The sequence below is a fragment of the Hydra vulgaris genome, chromosome 09 (genome assembly GCF_038396675.1).
Source record: "Hydra vulgaris chromosome 09, alternate assembly HydraT2T_AEP".
Lineage (NCBI taxonomy): Eukaryota > Metazoa > Cnidaria > Hydrozoa > Anthoathecata > Hydridae > Hydra > Hydra vulgaris.
Genome location: NC_088928.1, coordinates 37,968,979 through 37,996,442, shown reverse-complemented (window position 1 = coordinate 37,996,442; position 27,464 = coordinate 37,968,979). Strand labels below are relative to the sequence as shown.

Sequence of the window (27,464 nt, the reverse complement as noted above, 5' to 3'; positions counted from 1 at the left end):
TCATCGAATGGGCCCAAAACGAGATTGCCGTTGTTCCCGATTTTCATAAGCAAATTTTCTTTAGCGATGAAGCGCACTTCTGGTTGAATGGTTACGTCAACAAACAAAACTGCCGCATTTGGAGTGAAGATAATCCTCAAGTGTATGTCAAAACACCGTTACATCCAGAAAAAATGACTGTTTGGTGCCAATATACGGCTATAGCTGTTGGAAAAAGTCATCGAAAATAGGACGTCCAGATTGGACTACATCCGAGCCAGCCGTGGCGGTCATATCCCAGAAATTATATTTAAAATGTAATGCCACAAGATTATCTTTCTAATAAAAAAAAATTCTTGTCAATCGAATAATCCGTCGTTGTTTTATTGCAATTTAAAGTTCTATACCTCTAAAAAAAACACCCTTTACAATAAGCCCAAGAACTTAGGTCCTACTTAGAATTATATTGTCAATAATAAAGAGAAGAAATTTAAAATTCTTAGTAAGAAAGATTTTTATCATTTTATATCAAGTAAGTTTAATTAAGATTTATTTTCTTTAGTTGATTGAAGAGAGAGCTAATGAAGGTATTAGTTTCATTAGTTAAGTGAATTTATTTTTAAAAAATTAAGTAGATATTTTAACATCTATACATTTAAGTGCTTTTATTGTTTAGACACAGAATTAAAGAGTGAAATAAGTCAGTGTTTTTGCTATTAGATATTTGTTAATAAGAATTTGTTTATTTGTACTGTAACTGGAATTTTAAAACTTCAAGTACTTTAGCTTTATTTTATTTTTTCTTCTAGGAGAGTTGGAACAAAAACTAAGTATAAATAGAATATATGATTAGTATAGTTAAATAAATGAAGCATTTATATCCGTAACTCAGAAGTCATAGGTCAATTGTCGCATTTTAGAAATTGTCCAGGAGAGAGGAAATAGTAAAATAACTAGCCTTTATTAGCTTATTCTTGATGGTTAAATTTATGTTTTTTTTTTCGTGTTTTATTTAATTTGTCTTAAGGCACATGAAATATAATTTTGACAAAAAAAATATATAAAGTTAAATAATAGAAGTGAAAAGTCATTTCTGGACAACATACATTTTTCTTTTGAACATTGTGGGGACACCAGACCTTTTATATTGACCTAACTTTGTTTCACATTGTCATAGGACAACAGTCTTTATACCTCTGTAGATACTGAAAAAAACTAAAAAGGTCTCATACATAACTCATTTTCACAAAAAACAAGACAACCGACCTTTGTCTTCTGAGGTAAAGATATTAAGATTTAAAGTTTAGTTTATAGTTTTGGTTTAGTTTATAGTTATTTTTAGTTTTTTTTTAGTTAGTTTTAGCTTCAGTTATCTTTTTTCTTACTTTAGACAACTTTATGGAGGAAATGAAGGAAATAGGTAAAAAAATTATAATTATATATTTATTTATATGTAAATATTGTTTTATGGATTATTCTGAGGTACATTTTTTGTCTTTAGTGTCTGGTAGAAGCACACCTGGTTGGGCTGTTTTAAACTTTATATATTTTGTATGAAGAAATATGTGCAATAGGTGAAAGAATTATTAAATATAAGTTTGACATTTTTAAATTGTTTGCATTTTACTCATATTTTTATTAAAATAAAATTTTTCACGTTTTACCCTTTTTAATTTACTTTTATGATTTTAGATTCGTTAACATTTGAGTGGTACAGAAATTATCGCTCTTAACACCCAGGGCCTCTCTCGGAGAGGTCCTTCAATAAGTGGTGTAGTAATGGCGGTATGGATGAGCCCTCCTTCAAATGGAGGGCTCATCCATACTTAGGTGTCGGGAGACACCGAAGGAAAACAGCAACCAAAAAGTTGTAAATGTCTTCTATCAGTGAAGATATTTTTAACTTTTTTGTTGCTTTTTCTTTGGTGATTTATTTTTATTTTTTTTAATTTTATAATTTATTTTTTTTAACATGTAATTTTTTTTTTAATAATATATTATGTTGCATATTTGATTTGTTTTGGTTTTTTTTAATTAAAACTTTATTTGTTTTTCACCAATTAAACTTAAATATAGTTAAATTGACTCATTACCCAATTAATTTATTGAACTCACTGCTTTTAAAATTTACTATAAGCCAAGGCAATATATTTAGCTATGTAAATGCAATTTATTTATATCTAAATTGGAATTTTGATCTTTAATGTTTATAGTTTTGGCTCCTTGAAGCATTTATTATTTTGCTTTTTAATTAAAATATTTTAAATCTATTGTGATGTCTTTTAAATTAAACTAAAGTTTACTAAAAGCCAACATGAAATAACGTCAATAAAACAACTTTTATATTACCTTAATGCAATATAAATGATCAAAGTTTACATATTTTTTTAAATTTGTTATACACATGTTTGATTGTAAATTAAATTTTTTTTTGTTTGAAACACATTTGAACTCAATTGCTTAGTTATTTTTAATAAATTTATTTAGTTGTGTGCATTTAACCTTTTAAGGACAATTTTCTTTTTTAAAGAAAAAACACGGTATACCAAAAAATTAATAACTCCTGTATAATTTACTTTTACTTCATATTATGCTTATTAACTAATTAAATTCATGTTATAAAAAATATAACAAGAATTAAGCTTTAGTTTTTCTTCAATTTAAAGCATGATGAAGTGTTATTATTTTGTGTCAGTAACTAAAAACGTATTTTGTTGAACTTAGAAATGTCGAGGAAAATGGTTCTGCCTTACACTGATATAACCTACATCAGTTGTAAATTACTTTAATAATATTAAATAATTGGTAAATTATTTTACCTCATACTTTTTATGTTAATTTTACAGATGGTTTAATTTTTTTAATTTGAAGGCATTTTTCTAAAAGGGTATTAGTTAAAGTTTCGAAACTTTAAATTGTGGAAAACAGCCACTATAAATTAATTAGGTAACAGACTGACCATAACCCGTATTACGGGTTGCTTTCTGCTAGTAACTTATTATTCCAATAATTATTTAATTTTTCCATCTGTTTTAAAAATAAACATGTTTTACATTCCAATACTATGTTTTTTTATTCAATGAACTTGTCTCCCCAGGGCTGAGGAGAAGTAGTTTCCTTGACTGTAGGCCACTACAGTAAAGGAAACTACCTCTTTTTTTAAACTGTCATTATAATCCTCTCACAATGCATTAACTTTGAAACACGAACCTTGACAAACAAGATCGCTTCCTGGAGAAACAAGTTGAGTGCAGTACAACCAGGGATGTAATGGGTTAGAACTTGGAACTTTTTGCTTACAAGGGAGCCTTCTATCATTTTACCACGACCACACTGGTAGTGCTTTATATTAGCCAAATACATTAATAATATAAAATCAAACTATTTTAACAATTGCATCTCTTATGCAACAGTGAAAGTATGAATGAATAAAAAACAATTTACTTACATATTTATATTTATATTATAATTATATATATTTACAAATAAGAAATTTACTTGTTTAAACAATCAATGGATAATATTTTTTATATCCATTTTCCAACTGATTCAGGATAAGACATTGTCTAGTTTGCAGCTCTCAAAAGTTGAAAATAGATGAATAGGCAGGATAGAATTTAAACTAGTTGAATAGGAAAGATAGATAATTTGTAAAAATTTATTTTCACTTGAGATTCTGGGATTTAAAATCTAATAAGAACTCCTCTCTGGCTATCATGCCGTCATATTATTTTTCAATTATTCTTTAGGTCATTTTGGAAAACATTTTTTTTTAAAAACTGGAAAAATCTTTCGTAAAAAAATCCAAATGCTTTAAAAATTACATTTACTTTAGGTTCGAAATATATACATAAAATAAACATATAGAATAAATTCAAATAAAATTTCTTATATTTAGGGCAAAGCTACCCAAAACAAAATTTTTAAAGTGGTCAAAAATTATTTGTTAACTTAGCACAATACAAATAATTTATAAGTCTCTTTTAGGAGTAACAAGACAGTTATTTTACTGAAAAAAAATATTAATTATAGCAATTATTTCCTATTAATATAAAAGTCCTAATCTCTTTGGACTTTACTACAAAATCTTAATTTTGACATATTTTAGGCTTAAAATAAAAATAATCAAATTCAATTCGGTAACACTCAAAAATGTTTTTTTCTATTTTTTTTTTTTTTATTGTTTGCATTCTTATTTGCAAAGGATCATGTTTTTTTGCAGACATGCACTTTTCAAAATTTTTGTTTTTTGGCCTGCCTTAAGTCAAAAAAGAAAAGTCCTATGAACGGAGATCATCCTGGTCATTTTTAAAATAACTGGAAAATTTTTTCCTAATAATATCTGGAAAAAATCCAGAAAATATTTTTAAGAAATATCCAGGAAAAATCCGGGAATAAAAATTTTGTGTAACTAAGTATATCTCATGTGCTTGAAAAGAAATGTTTTGGCTGGCATTCTTTTATATAAAATACAAGAATTTCAGTACTTATTTAGTAAGAGTTTATAAATTAAAATAAATTAGAATTTTAGGTGTAATAGTTAAAATAATTAAATTGATCTCTAAGTGCTGAGTTTTTTCTCAAAGGTTCGGAAGGTTCGAAAGATCCGACTCTTTTTTGGGTGTGATTAATGCTTTTGTAGTTAATAAATGATGTCAAACAAAAAAGCTCAAATACTCGTTATATTTGGGTTTTCCCTTTTGCAATTAATTTTTATTTAGATCAGGCATGTCAAACTCAAATCCTAACATGGGCTAAATAAACAATCTAAAATTTTAGGTGGGCTGCAAAAAAATTATATAAAATTTTTTTCCTCAAAGAAGTCACACTCTCTAAAAACTTTTTTTAAAATAAAAACTAAAATTAAAATTACAAAATAAACAAAAAAAATATGAAATAACAATATAGAAATTAAAAATTTAAAAAGATGATCGTTGAGAAGAAAATAAAAATACAATAAATTAAATAATTTGCTAAAAAACTAAATAACAAATTATACAGAGTGGGCCACAAAATTATATGTTGTGGGCCGCAAGTTTGACTGCCTTGATGTAGATAAATGCCTTTATATATAACCATTTATAAAATGTAAAAAAACTGAATAAAAATAGCAAGCTCAATAAGTAAATGCTTTAAAAATTTAATTTATATTTGACTTATTAAAAAATAATAATATTAGTGCTTTAACTAATATAAGTAAATTTAAAAATTATGATACAAGTTCTGCTGATAAAATCATAGAACAAAAATAACTATTTTATTTTATTTATGGACTTAGTAAGAAAATAATGCAAACAAATCAGATTTCACGCTAATTAAAAACAAAATATTTTAATGGAAATAAAAATAAAACAAAGTAGAAAAGTGGTATTTTTTGTTTAACTTTTTATTTTGTCACATGTTGAACTAAAATTGGAATGTTTTTTAACAGGGGAAAACCCTAATCTGTGAAGTTGTGTTTTTAACGCGGAAAACCCCAGTATGTGAAATTTTCTTTTTAACAAAGGAAAACACCAACTGCAAAATTGTTTTTTAACAGGGGAAAACCCCAATCTGTGAAATTGTGTAAATGGTTTAAAAAACTCTGCATACACATATAACTCTGCATACATATTCATAAGTACATTTATTATTAAAACCAGATATTTTACAACAAAAAATATTAGGCAGATTATGAAATTGATATTAACCTCTCAACCGGAAATATAATGGCAAAATAACAAATGTTTTTTAGTTAATATTTCAATAAATAAATTGATTATTTTAATAAACTCAAAACTTATTTTCTGTTTATTTTCAAAACAAAAATATGTTTATTTTCAAAACAAAAATATGTTTATTTTCAAAACAAAAATATGTTTATTTTCAAAACAAACATATTTTGTCGCGCCACATTGAAAAGCCTTTAGTAATAAATATATGCGTACAAATAAAACAAACTATTTGTACCAGTAAATATAGCGTAGAGTAATTAATGAACGATACCTTTAATGTTTTAATTATTTTATGACAAAAAAATATCTTTAAATTGTATTTCCAGAAAACTATTTGGATATCCGGAAATAATAAAAATTTATAAAATTATCTGGAATTCCGTAAATATCTGAAAAAAGATAATTCCTGTTTCTATAACTTTTGTTTTTTAGCCTGCCTAAAACTTGTTGATAATCTGAATAAAAAGCAACTTTTTTCTGAATAAGCTCAATTTAAAAGCTAATTTTTAAAAGTAAAATATATTTTTGATAAGGGGTTGTCCATAAATTACGTCACGCTCTATGGGGGGGGGGGGGGTTAGTGGTTTTGTGACGACTCATACAACATTTGCTACTAAAGTGTTACGATTTTGTGACAAGGGGGTGGTGGGGAAGGTGGGGGAGGTTGAAAACGGTTAAAAAGTGCGTGACGTAATTTATGGACGACCCCTAAAAAAAGCATCTTAAACATTTAGAATTAATGCAAAATATTTACCATTCCCTCTTACTTTCTTAAATTTAATTTTTTTGGGGCGATATTTTAGCACAAAAACGCAAAACTTTATATCAAATTAGATAGTATTCAAAATCATCCTATTACACTTTTATTTTTAATAATACTTTTATTATGTTAAGGAACAACATTTCATGCAGCCAGGTGTAATTTTTAAACTTTTTAAATTTTGGCTAACCCTAATATATATATATATATATATATATATATATATATATATATATATATATATATATATATATATATATATATATATATATATATATATATATATATATAACCATTAGAATAAATAAAAATATATAATATTAATTAATTACATCCAAACTTTATTATAAATTTTAAATTTACAAAAAAAAATTTTTTAATTTAAAGTTTATAATAAAATTTACAATAAAATAAAAAATTTATAATAGAATTTATAAAAAAAAATTTAAATTAAAAAAAAAAAATTGATCAATATTCAAAAGCTAAAAATACTTTAGTTTTCAAATACTTGATAAATTCTTAAAGATGACCATACTTGAGATTATTTTCTGATTCGATTCTCTTTTCTTCTTTCCTTTTTACATACCTGATTATATTAAAATCAAGGCAAAAAAATTAACTTTCTATTTAATTTAAAGTACTTTAAATATTATTAAATATTGAAAAAAAATTTTAAATATCGACAAAAAATTCTTCTATACAGAGTAATCAAGAATGATTTAAAAATAAAACTTAATTTATGATATGAAACTTTCAAACATTTTTTAAAAAAGGTAGAGAGACAAATTATTTAAAAAATAATTATATGGAAGAGTGCATTAGTTTAATTACTAAGAAGTTATATAGTAAACCATTTTTAAAATATAAAGCAAAAAATGTTTTAATGACATTTCTTGTTGTACGTAAAATTATAATAAGTTATAAAACATAAAAATAGCATAGTATCAACTGATTTTCTTTTAAGTTAAATTTTAGTCTAATTTGACTGACAGTCATCAGACGTTAAATGCCAATTTAAAAACCATTACAAAATAAAATATTAAAAACCAAAAAGTTAATAAAAAGTGTTTTGCTTTTTTATGAATTTTTCAAATAGTGGTCTCCAACTGTTTGAAGCAGTTTTTACCCCATTATCCCTGTTCAGTAGTAATAGGGATTATTTAACCTCCTGAAATGTTTACATATAATTACGTTCAATTAACTAATTAAATTAATTAATTTTGATAATTAATAATAAATATTTTTATATATTTACATAACTAATTTTTATTGACGTCCTCTTTGTAAGGATTTTTTTATGGTTTTTTATATTTTATTTTGTAACAACTTTTAAATTGGCATTTTATGTCTGATGACATTATGTACAAATCAGACTAAAATATCTATTAAAAGTAAGTTAGTACGCTCCTGTTTTTATGTTTTATAACTTATTAAAGCAAAAAAAATATTTTAAAAAATCAATGTTTATTTTATATTTTTCTAAAAATTAGACTACCTAAAAATTAAAATTACTATTATTATTTTAAAATAAGTAACATTTTTATAACAAATAAGACTTTTGCCAGTTAGGACAGCTGGCTCCTTTAATTTTTTATAGCCGTATACAACAATATTTTTTATAAATGTTTTGTTACATGCTGGACTTTCATACAGCGGTGGCCAAAAATTAAAGACCACTCATTGAACAAAAATTTGCCAGGAAAGAGTGGTGCAAACTACATAAAAATTGGTCAACAGATCAGTGGAGCCGTGTGGTCTTTAGTGATGAAATGAACGTTGAGGTAGACAACAGAAAAGGTCGCGTAATGTTGCGTAGACTTCCAAGCGAACGGTTTGATGAATCATGCATTTTGAAACAAACAAAACAAGGTTCAATAGGCATTTGGGCCTGTATGAGTGCCTGTGGAGTTGGCGTTTTTCATTTATTCGATGGTAGACTCAACAAAGAAAGGTACATCGAAATTTTGGAAAACTCGCTTATTCCTAGCATTGATTTATGGCAGTTGCAAGATGGATTTATTTTCCAGCAAGATAATGCGCCGTGTCATAAAGCGCATGTTGTTAGCGATTGGTTCAATTCTAATAAAATTCAAGTGCTTCCATGGCCTGCCAATAGTCCAGACTTGAATCCAATAGAGAATTTATGGTCGTGGCTTGATCACAAGCTTGGTAAAGAACAACTTTACAATTTGGAAGATTTGAAATCTCTCATCATTTGAAAAATGTGCCTGATAAAGTAATCAAAACTTTAATGAATTCAATGCCAGAACGAGTACAAGTGTGCTTGAAAACAAATGAAGAAACAACACGTTTCTAAATTATTTTTTATTGCTTTTTGAAATATTTTTGAAACTGGTCTTAAAATTTTGTCCATTTTTTTTTCCCATTTATATTTTTTACTAGTCAGTTTTTTAATTTTTTACACTTTTTTAACATTATTTTGTAAAAAAATTGTAAATTCTTTTATAATATAAAATACAATAAAAATTCTTTCTAATAATGTTTTTCTTTTTTTGATACCTTTTTCCAAAATAGAATTATACTAAGGTTAAAAATAAATTTAAAAAAAAAAAAGAGTGGTCTTTAATTTTTGGCCACCGCTGTATATAAAGATACTAAATGCCTTAGAAAAGCAGTGACAGAGTACATACATTGTAAGTAAGAGGTATTGAGTTTAAACTTAACACTTAATTCACACTTAATAGTACCACTTAATAGTAATATAACCTGGTCCTCTCAGTATGTATGTATGCATATATATATTACATATATATATATATATATATATATATATATATATATATATATATATATATATATATATATATATATATATATATAGATATATATATATATATATATATATATATATATATATATATATATATATATATATATATATATATATATATATCTATATTCACAGGTGGGAAAATTATTAGACTCAACTAAGTTTTTTTCAATAAAAATAGTTTTTATATTCTAAAAAGAATTTATTGAACAATTTAAAGTTACATTAATACTTTGTATGCATGCCTTTAGCTTTTAGTAACTAAAGGTAACCACGCATAAGCTTGGTGGGTTGTCAACACTGCTATAAACATAAAGGTGGTCAATCAGCTGTTGTAAGGAGAATTTTTACTGTAAATACATTCATCAATGTACATTCATCAAAATAAAATCTAAAGGTGAGTTTAATTAAATCATTATGGTTAACCATTAACATATTAATATTTATTTGCTATAACTTCCATTTTAAAATGTATAAAAAGTCTGATTACAAATTATTTTGTTTTTTTTTACAGATTTTGAGGTTATAGGGAGAACCAAAGATCTTTCATCTAGAAAAGTTGCTGTTACTAAAACATTGCTTAAAGAAAAAACATATTCACAACAAGAAATAGCTTCAAGACTAAAAATTTCACAGAAATCTGTAAGCCGTATCAGCCAGGCTGTTAAAAATAGGCAAGATTACAATTCCGCACGACAAGGAAATTGTGGACGCAAGTCCAAAGTGAACCCAAGAACCCAACACAAACTTATTCATATGGCTAAAGTGAATAGAAGAGCCACTAGTGAAGACTTAAAAAAGTCCTTGGAGAAGTATGGTGTTGATATTTGGAGTTCTACGATTAGGAGAAGGCTTATTAATGCAGGTCTTCCAGCAATCCAGGGCAATGGCTAAAAAAAAGGTTAACTGGGCCCATGAGGTTAAATCTTGCTTTGGAAGTGATTGTAATAAGGTGAGTAACTTAAACATTTCAATAGATTTTCTTACACATGCTTCTTTAAACAAAAATTTCCACCCTAACACCAACCAACCCATGTTCCTTTTTCTTTCACACTTAACCACCAATTTTCAAGATCATTTCATTACTCATCTGCCAATTTCGGTCAATACTCAGCTATGTTATTGCAGTCTGTTATATTATCTGATTACAGGTCTGCTTCTCTGATGAATCCATGTTTTCAATATGTGATGAAAGCAGTCAATATGTGAAGAGATCTTCAAATGAAGAGTTTTCTGAGACTTGTGTTGCTCAGACTGTGAAGCATCCTACCACAGTTATGGTGTGGAGTATCATCTCAGCCAAAGGCACAGGGCGTTCATATATTGTTGAAGGCACAATGAATCAGCACCAGTATAAGAAAGTTTTGCAAGACTGCTGCCCCAATTGAGAGACTGGTTTCCTGATGGAGAGTGTTTTCATGCATGATGGTGCACCATGCCATAAAGCCAAGTCAGTGACAAAGTTTTTGACAGAAAACCATATACAAACATTGCCATAGCCAGGAAACAGCCCAGATATGAACTCCATAGAGAATTTATGGGCAGTTGTTTAGAAAAAGGCTAAAGAAAACCAGCATTACCACAAAAGTTCAATTGATTGAACAACTTATCAAAATATGGCACCATAATGAGGAAATAAAAAATAAATGTCCAGTTCTTGTAGAAAACATGCCAAAGCGTATAGAAATGTTACTTAAGGCTAAAGGCATGCATACAAAGTATTAATGTAACTTTAAATTGTTCAATAAATTCTTTTTAGAATATAAAAACTATTTTTATTGAAAAAAACCTAGTTGAGTCTAATAATTTTCACACATCTGTATATACATCTTATTTTTTTATTTTTAGTTTCCTATTATTCTGTTTAGAATTATGACCATACCTGATGTTTTAATTATTAAACTATTATAAGGTTAGATTCAATGCTTTCTGTTGGTGAACTTGGAACCTCTGTTATCTTTCTAAACCCTATATTTTAAAACCATCAATTGACATGTTTAAAAAATGATATGAGATTCAGTCCTTTTTTTTTTTACCTTAAATTCTATATCCAATTTTTCCTAGATCTAAACAGTTAAATACCAAGATCTTTATAAATTTTTTGTGTCAAAGCATTATGATCCACTATATATAAGCCATAACAATTTTTTATATATAAGCAATAACAAAATTATATACAAATTAATCTTAAATTTATTATGTGTGCTATTTTACCTTTAATTACCCTACATTATAACTTTTATTACCCTTCATTATACCTTTTATTACCCTGCATTATACTTCTAGAATCAACAGAATGTATAGAAAATATTTGGTTGGTAAAAAACTTTGCGGCTTAAAAAAATTGGCAATTTTTTTTTAAAAAGTCACATAACTTCGAAAAAGATACGCAGAAGGATCAAACTTGATAAAATCTAAAAATATTTAATAAACATTGTTATTACCCAAAAGTATAAATGCAGTTTTACAACATTAAAAAAGGTTTTACTAAAATTACTAAATATAAGAAACTTCTTCAAACAATGTTTATAAATATAGAAAAAATATATATATATATAAAACTAAAATAAAAAAATTAAAGTAAAAAATACTTGGCGAAGGTGTCCTACGACCAATAGATAACTTTTCTAAAGATGATGTCTGACTTCTTCTATCTAATGAAGATGTTTGACTCCTTTTATCTAATGAAGATGTTCGACTTCTAACTGAACCAGCTTTATCCTTATTTAAATCTTGTAAATTTCTTCTAAAATCTTTTTTATTGCTCTCTATAGAAATTTCTCTATGCTTTCTTGCAAGTAATGGAGCTTTATCATTGCGAATTTTAGATGAGGAAGTACTAGCTGTTGATAAGCGAGAACTAAATTAAAGAATTATAATTACATAATTACATAAATAAAAATTAAATTATAAAAACAAAATATATACTTCAAAATGCCCAAAAAAACTTTTATAATATTTATTAGAGTTTATAGCTCCATAAATAGAGAAAAAAAACAAATACCACAAAGCCTGTTATTGCTAGTATTTACATTTATTAATTATTACATTTTATTGTAATTACTTTTTTCAATTTTAAAATTATTATATACATTTTATATATAATTTTAAGTATTTTTATATATACATATATATGAACTGCTAACTGGCTAAAGGCAATTAGTCCTCAAAGAGCAAATTTGTTGGTGAAAGCCTTTTTTCATGAAAGTGTTCTTTTATCAATTAATGTAGTAAGAAAACAAAAAAAATTTAAGTTTAGTTTATAATAAATTTATCTTCACTTTTTTTTATCTCAAAAATTTAACAAAAATATTAGATTATAATCGCATAAATTAATTAAATTCCTAAAAACTATATCACTCTTAAGTTTAATGGAGTTCTCAACTGTTTTGCTAGGTCTTCCTCATTTTCGAAACTGAATCCTGTCAATTTATCAGCCATATGTAAACCATCATTATTGACACAACATATTTTATCACCATCATCAAGTTGGTCATTATACAGTCATCAATATCAACATGAATGACTAGTTTTTAATATTGTCAGCATTAGTGACTAGTTTTTAATAATAATAAATTGAATTAAAATAATTAATAAATTTCTTTTTAATTTTAATTATTTTCTTTTTTTTGACAAGTTGTCATTGTTTCCCAATATCACTGAGTGTATTGTGATTTTTTGATAACTGTTGATAATGTTAGTTTTGACAACTGTTTTGATAAATGTTAGTTACTGTGTTGAAAACTAGTTCCATGCTTTCTTTGTTCAAAAAATAGCCATGGTAATTAAAATTACTCTAAAAAATTTTATTATGAATATTTATTTTAATTATTAACAATGAGTGGAATGTTAAAAACAAACAAAGAAATATTTTACAAAATCTTAACCTTTTTAATGTCACCAGTTAAAATTTTCTATTTTTTTTATTCTAATTTTTCTTTCTTGTTACGGTGAGTGTATTTTGAAAATATTAAACTTTCCATTCTATAAATCAGCAGAAATTTTTCATTTCTTTAAAACTTTTCATTTATAGATTGTATAAACAGAAACCAGAATTAACTAAGACATGAGTGTCTTTTTTAATTCTGGTGAGTTTGCCGCTTAAATGAATTTTTGTTCATTTAGTCAGCAAATTTGACCCTTTGTGACAAGTCAGTGGGCAAAATTAGACAGTAAGTCGGCAAATGTAGCCCATTCAGTCAGCAATTTTCAAAAAACAAGGATCTTTTTTTTAGTCAGAAAAATTCTAATGGCACTACTCCCCCTCCCCCAAGTGACATTAACTTGCACCAGCACTGGCATCATGGCCCCTTTGATGAGTCCCTAATATATTATCCAAAAAATAATTAAAAGTCTTAAAAGAAGAGAAATTATATATAAATTTCTAAAATAATAACTATTCCATATAAAAATTAGCGTTTTAAATTTTGTTGCAGAAATTATGGTTTTTTAATATAAAATAAAAAAATTTAATTTTTACAACTTTTAAAACATTTTTTTTATAGAGATGTTCTTATAAAATATGACTATTACTTTTTTTATAACTTGCTTTATTTGAGACCATGGTTGTCATACTTTTGATTTTTTTTTTTTTTTGCTGATAATATTAGAGACCCATCAAACCCTGAACATTTTACACTATAAAGCACAGTTAAAGGGAATGAGAAGATACTTTTCTTAAATGTTATTTTTAGAATCAATAAATATATACAAATATATATATATATATATATATATATATATATATATATATATATATATATATATACACACATATATATTCCTCGGAATTAGGAAAAATGAGGACGGCAATAATTTGCCAACCTAAATCTTTTTGAGGTCGGCAGCAGGTTGGCAAAAAAATTTGGTACATAGGTTTTACTATAAAAGATAGAAACGAGATCGGCAATTTTTTACCAACCTCAAACACTTTTAGGTGGACAGTTAGGTTGGCATTGCCAAATGCCAACCCTAATTTCGAGGGTTGTGTATATATATATATATATATATATATATATATATATATATATATATATATATATATATATATATATATATATATATGTATATATTCATATATATTTATGAATTAAAAATTAAAACTAAAAATCAGTTAGAAAGAAAATAAATTAGGCTCAAGAAAACTATATATACACATATAAAATATTGCGAAAGTGGTAGTATGAATCCTAGAAACATTCTAGGTTGGGGATATATCTCTAAATGAATGTACTAAAGTCCAACATATATTTGGTTTCTATCTTACAATATAAGATAGAAACCAAATAAATGTATAATACTCAAGTCCAGCATATATAACCAAAATAAATAAATGTATAATACTGATATAACCAGCATATATTTGGTTTTTATCTGAAAATACGTAATAAAATTTATTTGAAAAGCATATTAGAGAACTCATATTTTATCATAATAAATCACAAATTCAATCATACATTAATAAAAAACTTTATACTTTACTAAAAAGTGTGTTTTAATATCTTTTGTCATGGTGACTATGATGCACAAGATATAATATTATAGCTTAAAGTGATATAATATTAATAAGATATAATATTATAGCTTATAGTGCACAGGAAGATGATTCCCCATAAAAAATAAGGAAGTATTCTTTGAATGTTACCAAACAGTCAAAAACTAAAAATACTGGAAAACGTTTTTGATTTTTGTATTGCATGAGCTAGTACTTTAAAGTACTATCAAGACAAAGACTACTAGCCTAACATCTTTAAATAACTATCAAGACAAAGACTACTAGCCTAACATCTTTAAATAACTATCAAGACAAAGACTACTAGCCTAACATCTTTAAATAACTATATATGTAGTATATTATTAATAAAAGAACATTTTTTAACAATCATTTTGTTTAAAATAAGGTTATCCAACAAAATAGTTTTTATGATGGTCAAGTTATTAAGTAAATAATTTATTATTTTTTTATATTGCTTAACTATATGTATAATTTTTTTTTATAAAAATAAAAAAAAAGATGACTGTCTTCTAAACAACTAGTAAAACCCTGAATTACTTTAAACTTTTTTACTGTACTTTGTTTAAAATAAAATTTATCTCAACTCGAACAAAAGCTCTTTTAAAAGTTTAAAATAGTTCTTTTATAGATAAGGTTATTCATTAAACAGCCTATATGCATTTTAGTAATTATTTAATATTTATTTACTGGAGGCTGTTTTGAGCCCTGTACTATGAAGTTTTATAATGCAACCTTAGCAACTGACAGACCTAACTACAGAGAAACAAATAAAAGCATCTTACGTTCGCTTTAAAGTAGCTAATTCCTCAGTTAAATTCTTACAGCGAATACGAAAATTGCGCTCTGTAGCTTTTAGTTCTTCAAACTAATAAACAAAAATATTAGTTGAAACTTTATCCAAAAAAAAAATAATAATAATAACAATTATTCTTTAAAATAACTGATCACACCATAGGCATAACATAATAACACAATGCTTGCATGACAAAACTAGCAACTTTTACAGAAAAAAAACAAAAAATAACTCTTCATAGAATTTAAATACAAGTGCCAGATGACCATTGTATCTACTTAAATTACCTATTTCTGAATTGCCACCTTCTCAGCTCCCTACCAGTGGAACAGTTTTAAGACACTACCAGTATCTTATCAGCTTTAGATCAAATCAATTTAAAAGCTTAAATACAAACTTTGCATGTGCAATTGCAAAAATTTTGATGTGTATGCAAAGAAAACACAACATGACAGCAATGAAATGAAACATTTTGTCTCCTCAAAAAAATAGTAAACCTCTGGAAACTTTGCGGATTTAGCAACTATTTAATTTCTGAATCAAAAATTATTGACAAGTTTGTAAAACTTCACAAAAAGTGGCAGCTCATGGTGCAACAACAAAAACTAACTTGGAAGATAGAAAGCAAGAAACAAAAAATTATAGAGTTTAAAGTAAAAACATTTAACATTATTTTGCACTATGTGGATTTGTATAATGATGTAATATACTTAAATTTGATATGCAGAGCATTTTATTATATATGTAATTTTTTTTAGAGTATAATGGAAGGTCTTTTTGATATTGGCAAAACAAACATAAAAGAACTAATCCGTCAGAGTATCGATATGCCTAGAAACAAAAAAGCTTTAATGGAAGAATTTTCTTTTATTGAAGATCAGAGAAATCAAAGAGTTCAGTTTATTAGTCACATTAGAGATAAGGAATTAGAAGCAAGTGTTGAAAGGAGAATGGAGAGATACACAAGGTATGAAGAATAAAGGAAGAAAATGGTGGCAGATAGTGCTTTTGAATACATAATTGAAAGTGAAGAAGATATCACTGCATGCCTTGAAGTTGATAAATGTCTTTCAGTTGATTATGGCTTGGAAGTGAAACCCAATTGCAAAGTGCAAAACCCAAAATCAAGTTTATGTTTAAAAGGTATTCATTTGCTGTATTATTGTTTATACCCTTATTAAGCTTTGATAAAAAAAACTTCTTTATAGTTTATATTTTATATAGATTCTAAAGATATGAGTTCAAAGCTGAGTGAAGACAGTTCTTATGAAATCCAAATACTTAAAGCGAATAAAGAAAAACAAACACATGCAATTGCTATTGTTGATTATCATGTTATTATCAGAGATGGCCTTATAGCAGCAACAATACCTTTAAGTGTAAGAAAGAGGATCAGTTACAGAGATCAAACAATGTTTTTGCCTGTGTAATGAACTACATAGGAGTAGAAATAAAATTTAATAGAGAGACTGTAAGACAGAAGCACTATGAAACTATAGCACACAAAGGTATTGAAATACAAGAAAACTATAGAGTTGAATTAAAAGGTAAAAAACTTGTTCTCCATTTTGATGGCAAAGTAGCTAGCTATATTGAACAAAAATTAACCGTGACCAAATTGTTGTTTCTGTTACAAGAGCTCGGGCATAAAGATGATTTTTTCTAAGAGTTGTACAAAGTAACACTGGAAAAGCACTTGATCAGGTTTTAGTTATACAAAATCTGTTGGAATATTTTGAAGTACTCGACCAAGTTTTCGCATTTTGTACTGACACTACTGCCACAAATACAGGCAGATTGGATGGAACAATTATGATTTTAACAAGAATTTAAAAAAAACTACTGCTTTGTGTATGACAAATACTTTTAATGTGTAGAAATCATATTTACAAACTGCACATTAAACATGTTTACAAAGCTATAACTGGGATTAAAAGCAAAGGCCTAATAATAAACTTTATTTATACTTTTTATATTTTATTTTATAACCTCCCATTGCTTCCAACTTTAGGAAGCGATGGGAGGTATTTTTGCCATAAATTTCTGCTCCTGATGCTAAATAGATCTAAAAGCTTTTCTGAGAACTCACTTATTTTTGGCTCTGGCATATACAGTGTGTATTTTGAAGCAAAGAGTTTTATAGAGCTTTCTTTGAATAACACAACTTTTCCAAGGGACTATTACAAGCATCTTGTAGAATATCTTGCTTTTTATTTTAACATCAACTCTGATAAGTTAGAAGATTTTAAAATTTATCAGCCCGACGCCTGTCATGCAGCTCATTTTATGGCAGATTCGATATACCACAGTTCTTGAAATTACATTTTGTTGTTCATGTAGTAATTGATTATCTACATAAACAACAAAAAAAAGAGTATGCAAGCTCATTCTTGGTACTTGTCTCCTAAAACAGTTATTATGGTTTTAGCTGACTCAGTCTTGATTTGCTAACTAATTCAGACATTTTAGAAACTTTACTTCAGCATAAAGTGCCTGAAATTGAAATTATAAACTCTGAAAAGCCAACGGTTGTTGTTCTTAATGATAACATTCAGTTGAAAGATTTGATTACAGAGGAAAGTTAGTTTATTTTTATAAAACTGGATTTAGTGAGATTGAGATTTGGTTATACACCTTTCATACTAAAGGCATCTTAAAGGACCTTAAATCTTACAATAACTTAATTTTTTTTATCAAAAACTTATGAGTCACAAATGATTGTGTTCAAAGGAATATTGGAATAATCCAGCAATTTGTAGGCTTATCTCAAAATGAAGAACAACGACAAAATATCCTATTAGTAATCAGACAACATCGCAAATTAATATCTACATATATTTCCCTGAAATAATTAAGCCCTCTTTAATAAATATAGATTAAAATATTAGGAAATTGTATTTATGCAGTTGCTTTTATAATTCCTCACAAGTTCTACCTATTTGTCAGTCGATGTAGCAACACTCCTCACATGTTCAACCTATTTGTCAGTAGATGTATGTAAACAGTAAAAAAAGAAAAATAAAAAACATTTAAAAATGTTTATACTTTAAAAAAATACAATTAAAACATTATGTATATTTTTAAAAGTATTCCAGACTTATTATTTGTGCTTTTACGGTTTTTTAAAAAACAATCAAATTTAATTAGTTTCTTCAATTAAATTTAATGGTTTTGACATAAACTGTACTTAATTTTGTCTTGTTATATGACATAGAGTAATTAAGAGTCAATTTTTTGTACTACAAATGGAAAGTTTAGATACTGAACTATAGCAACATATATATATATATATATATATATATATATATAATATATATATATATATATATATATATATATATATATATATATATATATATATATATATATATATATATACATATATATATATACATATATATATATACATATATATATATACATATATATATATACATATATATATATATATATATATATATATATATATATAATATATATATATATATATATATATATATATATATATATATATATATATATATATATATATATATATATATATGTATATATATATATATATATGTATATATATATAAATTAGTAAAAAACACTTATCTAACTTTTTTCTTCAACTTGAAGTTTCACCATTGCTGGATCATCAGGAAGAGTACTCTTCCTGATGATCCAGAAATGGTGAAACTTCAAGTTGAAGAAAAAAGTTAGATAAGTGTTTTTTACTAATTTATTATTGCTCTATTCTTTAAGAATTTACATATATAATTTACATATATATATATATATATATATATATATATATATATATATATATATATATATATATATATATATATATATATATATATATATATATATATATGTATGTATATATATATATATATATATATATATATATATATATATATATATATATATATATATATATATATATATATATATATATATATTATTACAGTAATGAATAGTGCGCATAGTTACGCCTAATGTTTCGCCTATTGTTCGTATTGTTATTTACGGTTCTGTATTCTGTAAAATACACTATTTCTCAGTTTTTAAGAAGTTTCTAGACTTTTTTATGCGCGGTTACATTTTCCATGCGGTCTTTCAAGTTAAGTCAGCTTGCGAATTTGAGATGATGTACTTTTATTCTCAAGAAGAGTTGATGTTGTTCATTGTTTAAAACAAAAATTTAAATAATCGTTTGTTTGTTGTTGGTTGTTTTTATTATTCTAATTTTTATAGCCTGTTTTGATTTTTTAGAAGAAGTTAGAAATAAAATGTCTGGTAAAATAGTTTTTTTAGTACAATCTAAACATGAATGCTGTAATTTATCTAATCTTCTAAATATGAATACTGTAATTCAATAGTGTTAGTGTCGTTTCACTTTCTTTTTTAATAAAGAACTTTCTAGGCTTTTCTAAAAGCGTTTCTTTACTCCACGCGGTCTTTCAAGCAAGGTCTTCCAGCTGATTAGAGCTGATAAATTTCTAGTTTCAAGTGGAACTGATGTTGTTCATTGTTTAAAAACTAAAATTTGTTTGTTGTTTGTTGTTTTTATTTTTCTGTTTTTTTTTTTTAGAAGAAGTTAAAACTAAAATGACTGGTAAAAAAAATTTTCTTAGTACAATGTTTCTTTTTTAGTAAAGTGTTTCAGTTTTGTCTTCAGTCTTTTTAGATCATTTTAAGCAAGTATTGTTTCATTTTTTTAGAGCAGTTAGAAGGAGCTGAAGGCCTTTTTAGTAAGTATATAGTGTATAGTAGTTTATTTATAGTTTATATTAGTAACATAGTTATATTAGTTTATTTATAGTTTATATTAGTTTATATAGTATATAGTAGTTTATTTATAGTTTATATTAGTTCAAGTTTATTTATGGTTTATATTAGTAAGTTTATTTATAGATTATAGATTAGGATTAATGAGAATACAAATTTTTTTTTAGACAGGCTAGCTGACAGCGACTTAAGTAAGTTTTATCATTTAGATTTTATTTGAGTACAAATGTAGCATTAGCAATTTTATTGTATATAATTTTATCTCAATTTTTATTTTTAGACAGACAGGTAAAACTCAGTAAGGACTTAGATTTTGTAGATTTAAAAACTTCTTTTGAATATTCTTTTAAAGCATTGAATATGTTTTAAATATTTTAATAAATTTTGTCATTTAGGTGTGGTAGCATCATCAGTTGGTGCAAGTGGTAGTAATGTCTTTTATTTTATTTTACAGCAAATAGTAATGTTTTTTAATTTATTTTAAAAAGAATCAATAAATATTGTTTATTTAAACATAATCACCAGGATAAAATAGATAAGATAGATAAAATAGCTTTTTTATTTAATATTTTTTATTTAGTTATAACTTCAGTTGCACCAGCCACAACAGGTAACTTCATACATTTATTTTAATATACTTGAATTACATTTGTTACTTAAGTTTTCAAGCAATAAATATTGTTTATTTTAACATTATCGTCAAGATTATATAAATGAACTTTTTATTTGATAATTTATTTTGGTTGCTTCTGGATCAACTTTAAATAATGGTAACTCATTAATTCATATTTTATTATAGATAAATGTAGATAAAAAAATGTAAGTTGGAAATTTTTGTAGATTTAAAAGCAAGCTTTTTTCTAAAGGTTCTTTCTATTTTTGGATTAAATCCACCATCACTACATTTGTTCTATGTTTATATAATGTACTTTAATAATTTTTGTCATTTGAAAAAAAATATATCAATGCTAAATTACACCAGGTTGTCGAAAATAGTTTTAGTTTAATGATAATGTTGTAGACTGTTAGAGCAGATTATAGATCTTTGATCTATTTAATCTATTTAATAACCTACTAACAAAGGGAAAATTTACTATCAGTTGTTTGTTTGTTTTTCTGTTTAGTTGACAACAATGAAGAGAGAGGTAGTATGTTTAAAAGGATTTTATTTTTTTATAAAGTAACTAAAATGTTTTTTAAAATATTGTTGTTGACTTAAAAGTAAAACAGTAGGTTTTTATATTTTTATACAATAAGCCCAAGAACTTATAGTTCTTGGGCTTAACTAAGGTAATACTTAAAATTATATTGTCAATAATAGAGAAGAAATTTAAAATTCTCAGTAAGACAGCTTCTTATTATTTTACCTCAAGTTAGTTTAATTAAAATTTATTTTCTTTAGTTGATCAAGAGAGAGCTAATAAAGGTATTAGTTACATTAGTTTAGTGAATTTATTTTTAAAAAGGTAATTAGATATTTTAACGTCTATACATTTAAGTGCTTTTATTGTTAAGACACAGAATTGAAGACTGAAATAAGTCAGTGTTTTTGCTATTAAAATAATTGTTAATAGGAATTTGTTTATTTGTACTGTAACTGGAATTTTAAAACTTCAAGTACTAAAGCTTTATTTTCTTTTTTCTTTTAGGAGAGTTGGAAAAAAAACTAAGTATAAATTATGTGATTAGTATAGTTAAATAAAGCATTTATATCTGTACACTCAGTAGTCCAAGTCAGTTGTCACATTTTAGAAATTGTCCAGGAGAGAGTAAATAGTAAAATAATTAGTCTTTATTGGCTTTTTTATTCTTGATGGTTAAATTTATGTTTTATTTAATTTGTCTTATTTAATTTGTCTTGAGGCACATGAAATATAATTTTGACAAAAATAAAAAGTTAAATAAAAAAAGTGAAAAGTCATTTCTGAACTACAGACGTTTTTCCTTTGAACATTGTGGGGACACCAGACCCTTTATATTGACCAAACTTTGTTTCACATTGTTGCAGGAAAACAGTCTTTATACCTATGTAGATACTGAAAAAATTAAAAAGGTCTCATACATAACTCATTTTCACAAAAAACTGGATAACCGACCTTTGTCTTCTGAGGTACAGATATTAAAATTTAAAGTTTTTTTTAGTTTTGGTTTAGTTTATAGTTAATTTTAGTTTAGTTTTAATTAGTTTTAGCTTCAGTTATCTTTTATCTTACTTTAGACAACTTCATTGAAGAAATGAGGGGAATAGGTAAAAAAAATTATAGTTAAATATTTATTTATATGTAAATATAATTCTATCAATTATTCTGAGGTATATTTTTTGTCTTTAGTGTCTGGTAGAAGCATAACTGGTAGGGCTGTGTTTTAAATTTTATATATTTTTTACGGAGAAATATGTGCAATAAGTGAAAGAATTATTTAATATAAATATGACATTTTTAAACTGTTTGCATTTTACTCATATTTTTATTAAAATTAAATTTCTCACAAGTTTAACTTTTTTTAATTTACTTTTTTTTAATTTATTTTTAGCATCCTCTTCATCCTGTGAAAATGGTGAGGTTATGCTTTATATTTTGATTAAAAAAAATTGTAAATATTTTTAAATTTTATTATATCCTTCTATTTGTAATTTTAGAGTCGTTAACATTTGAGGAACACAAAAGATATCGCTCCCAACACCCAGGGCCTCTCTTGGAGAGATCCTTCAATAAGTGGCAAAGTAATGGCGGTATGGATGAGCCATCCTTTAAATGGAGGGCTCATCCATACCAGGGTGTTGGGAGACACCGAAGAAAAAACAGCAACCAAAAGGTTGTAAATGTCTTCTATCAGTGAAGATATTTATAACTTTTTTGTTACCGTTTTTTCTTCGGTGACTTTTTTTTAATTTGTAATTTTTTATTTTTTATAATATACTATTGTTTGTATTGTTTTGTATTATTTTGCTACCAAAAAGCAGGTAAATTGTTTTCCAGTTTGTTTGTTTTGTTTTTCTTTTGTCTACTTATCTGTTACAATTTTTATTTTAGGTTTGTCATATAAAAGATCAAAGTTTACATATTTTTTACAATTTGTAATACACATTAGGGTAGAGCGATTTTGAAAATTTTTGAAATTTAATTTGCCTGAGCAGCAAATCAATATCTTTGGGTGAAAAAAGAACCTTACTCTTTTTTTTTATAGTTTAGATGAGTTCTTGAGGTTCCTCTTTAGATTCTAAATTTTTGATGGGTCCTAATATTGTTTAAATTTTTTTTTTTTAAACTATATTAACTTGATACTTAAAAGAAACAAAATAATATACTGATTTTGAAAATAATATTTGTTTTTATTAAAAAATTGAAATTAAAAAAGTAGAGTTGTTTTTTTCATCAAAAACCCCCGTCCTCAACAAAACGGGGGTTTTAAGGTACATTTTTGCAAGTATTTTTTTCACTAAAAAAATTTTCTAATAAAATTATTATTTATGAAACAAGTATTTTTTTCTGCTTTTTTTGAGTCCAAGGTTGATATGGTTTAGAAAAAAAAAATTCAAAAATATTAGGACCTGTCAAGAATTTAAATTCCAAAGAGGACCCTCAAGATCTCATCAAAATCAAAAAATATTTTTTTACTTTTATCTTATAATTAATAGACATTGATTCGTGTCTCAGTAATATTGGTTTTTAAACTCTTTTTTTTTGCTATGAAAATCGCTCCACCCTAATACACATGTTTGATTGTAAATCGACTTTTTTTTTGTTTGAAACGTATTTGTACTCAATTGCTTAGTTATTTATAATAAATTTATTTAGTTGTGTGCATTAATCGTTTTAAAGACAATTTCCTTTTTTAAAGAAACATGTATCAAGGGGATACCAAAAAATTAATAACTCATAAATAAATTACTTTACTTCATATTATTCTTATTAATTAAAGTTCATGTTATAAAAAATATAACAAGAATTTAGCTTTAATCTTTCGTCAATTTCAGGCATGATGAAGTGTTATTATTTTGTGTCAGTAACTAAAAACGTATTGTATTGAACTTATTAATGTCTAGGAAAATGGTTCGGCCATACACTGATATGACCTATGTCAGTTGTAAATTACTCAAATAACGTTAAATAATTAGTATATTAATTTATTTTAATTTTACAGATAGTTTAATTTTTTAATTTGAAGGAGTTTTTTTTACAGGGTATTAGTTAAGGTATCGCAACTTTAAATTGTGGAAAACAGCCACTATAAATTAGCAGACCGACCGTAACCTGTATTACGGATTGCTTTCTGCTAGTATATATATATATATATATATATATATAAGTATGTATATATATATATATATATATATATATATATATATATATATATATATGTATATATCTATATATCTATATATATATATAAATATATATATAAATACATATATATATATATATATATATATATATATATATATATATATATATATATATATATATATATATATATATACACACACATACATACATAATAAATATACTATATTATTAAATCATTATATATTATAATACTATTATTAAAATATTTATTTTAAACATTATTAAAATAATAATAAAGTAAAAACTTATTTATAAAAAAAAAGATTTTTACCACCAGTAAAATGAAAGTAATTTAAGTGAGTGAAGCAAAATACTTTACAACAAAGCAAATTAATGGGTTCACGGTTGTTAAAGCAGAAAAATTAATGGTTTCTATTAACATGAATTAACTATTAGATAAAAATTTAAATAATAAATTTCATATATATTTGAATATATATTTTAAGTAGTAGAAATGATAATTTAATATTATTAACAAATAATTAATTTTTAACTATTAATAAAAAATTAATTTAATGCAATTTTTTAAAAATGAAGATAAAAAAAAAAAGATAAAAAATGTTAAAAAAAAAGATTAAATAAAAATTTGATTAAATGTCTTTTGACTTTTTGACTTTTCACTTTAACAACCCGCTAGCAATTAAAGTACCATATTGTAAAAAATAAAACTATTTTAAACACACTAGTATATGCTTTTCCAAATAACATCCTGCTTTTTAAAACTCTGGTTTTTTTTAATTAGTCAACCGTGACTGGCAAGAAATCATTTTGAAAAGTCAAAATACCAATTTTATTCATTTCAGGCGGTTGTTGACTGGCCTTTTTTTCCACGCTATATATATATATATATATATATATATATATATATATATATATATATATATATATATATATATATATATATATATATATACATATATATATATATATATATATATATATATATACATATATATATATATATATATATATATATATATATACATATATATATATATATATATATATATATATATATATATATATATATATATATATATATATATTAGTATTATCAAAAAGTTTGTATAATTTGTGTTTTAATATTCTTGCCAATAAAATTTTTTATAGATATTCTTAACATTAACTTATGCACATATATGCTTAATAAAATAAATATTTTTAATTTTAGATCATTTGAATTATTAAAGCTATAATGCAAATTGACAAAGTTGTTATTAGATTGTTAATTGAGACTTAATCAGAAGTCTCCATCTGATGCTCACAAATTCATAACTACTGTCTGGGGTGAGGATGCAACTTCCATTCAAACAGTATACAAGTACTACCAAAAGTATTCTATATCAAACATAAGTGATTATAGTCAGTTTTCAGATAAATCGAGGTCAGGTAGACCCAGTACCTCAACAACTATGGACAACATTGAGATCATTCAACAACTGCTTGATGAAGACAAATTATTAATTTCTTTTGGTTCAGTTTATTCAATAATCACTGAAAAATTGATGAAAAGATCAATTTGTTCACAATGGATCCCATATGGCCTCACCCCAGCAAATCAACAAATACGGGTTGAACTTGCGCATAAATTTCTGACCATCCTACAAGATGAATTAAATGTCAAACGACACCTTATTGTTGTGGATAAGAAGTGGGTTTACCACAAATCAATCAGGTGCAAACATAGCAATCGCCCTTGGATTTCAAAGGGCAAAGAAGCCAAGACGTGTCAGGAGATCCCAATTTGATGCAAAAAGTATGGTGATTTGCGCTATCTCATTTGATGGCAAGGCCTATGTTGAGGTAATTCCAAATGGACAATTGGTCAATCCAGAAGTGTACATGCTTTTCCTATCGAATATGCATTCTAATTTTTTCAACAAAGGCTGGAAAAGAGTAACATGGAACATAATGCTTCTTCAGCACGATAATGCCAGGCCACATGTGTCTGCTGCATTCAGAGACTTTCTTGCTGAGAAAAAAGCTAATAGTGTCATTCAACCTCCTTATAGCCCCAACTTTAACTTGTTGGACAGACATGCTTTCTCTTCATTTGAATTTTATTGCAAGGATTTGGATTTTCAGATGAAGGAAGAGGTTCAAGAAGCCATGGAGACAAACTTAAGGTACATACACATGATCATATGCAACAGTGTATATATATATATATATATATCCGCTTATATATATATATATATATATATATATATATATATATATATATATATACGCTTATATATATATATATACGCTTATATATATATATATATATATATATATATATATATATATATATATATATATATATATATATATATATATATATATATATATATATATATATATATATATATATATATATATATATATATATATATATATATATATATATATATATATCTGTGTGTGTGTCCCAAAAATATATCATAAATCAAACTTTAATGTGCAGAATACTATATATGGCATAATTTTATCCATAAAGAAAAACAAAACAAAAATTAAGTTTTTAGCTCAAGAGGAAGGTTATGTATGAGAATTTACTTTTATATAACAATTTATAATAAATAAATTTTGGTTAAAAATTGATTTTTATCCGAGTCAATTTTTATTTATGTCTCGACGAAAGCATGGCTAACAGTAAAAATAAATGATGCGTGTTTTATAAACAATAAAAACTATTGATGCGTCAATTTAACTTAAGTCAATATATAATTAAAGTAGAAATCAAGTTTAAAAGTTGTTTTCAACTAAAAAATTCATCTAAAACACAGGTTTGAACTCGTATATAGA

The 27,464-nt window shown here is 25.2% G+C and overlaps 1 protein-coding gene across 2 annotated transcripts in view; it reads right to left on the bottom strand.

Annotated features, from left to right (window-relative positions):
• LOC100212030 (centrosomal protein CCDC61) overlaps window positions 1–27,464 on the bottom strand; it is an 83,008-nt gene that overhangs the window by 16,303 nt on the left and 39,241 nt on the right. For both annotated transcript variants that reach the window (XM_065805612.1, XM_065805613.1), the window contains exons 5-8: window positions 15,542–15,624; window positions 11,836–12,104; window positions 11,634–11,658; window positions 6,989–7,039 (exon numbers count right to left, since the gene is read on the bottom strand). In XM_065805612.1, coding sequence (XP_065661684.1) covers window positions 6,989–7,039; window positions 11,634–11,658; window positions 11,836–12,104; window positions 15,542–15,624 — 428 coding nt within the window. The remainder of the gene's footprint in view (window positions 1–6,988; window positions 7,040–11,633; window positions 11,659–11,835; window positions 12,105–15,541; window positions 15,625–27,464) is intronic.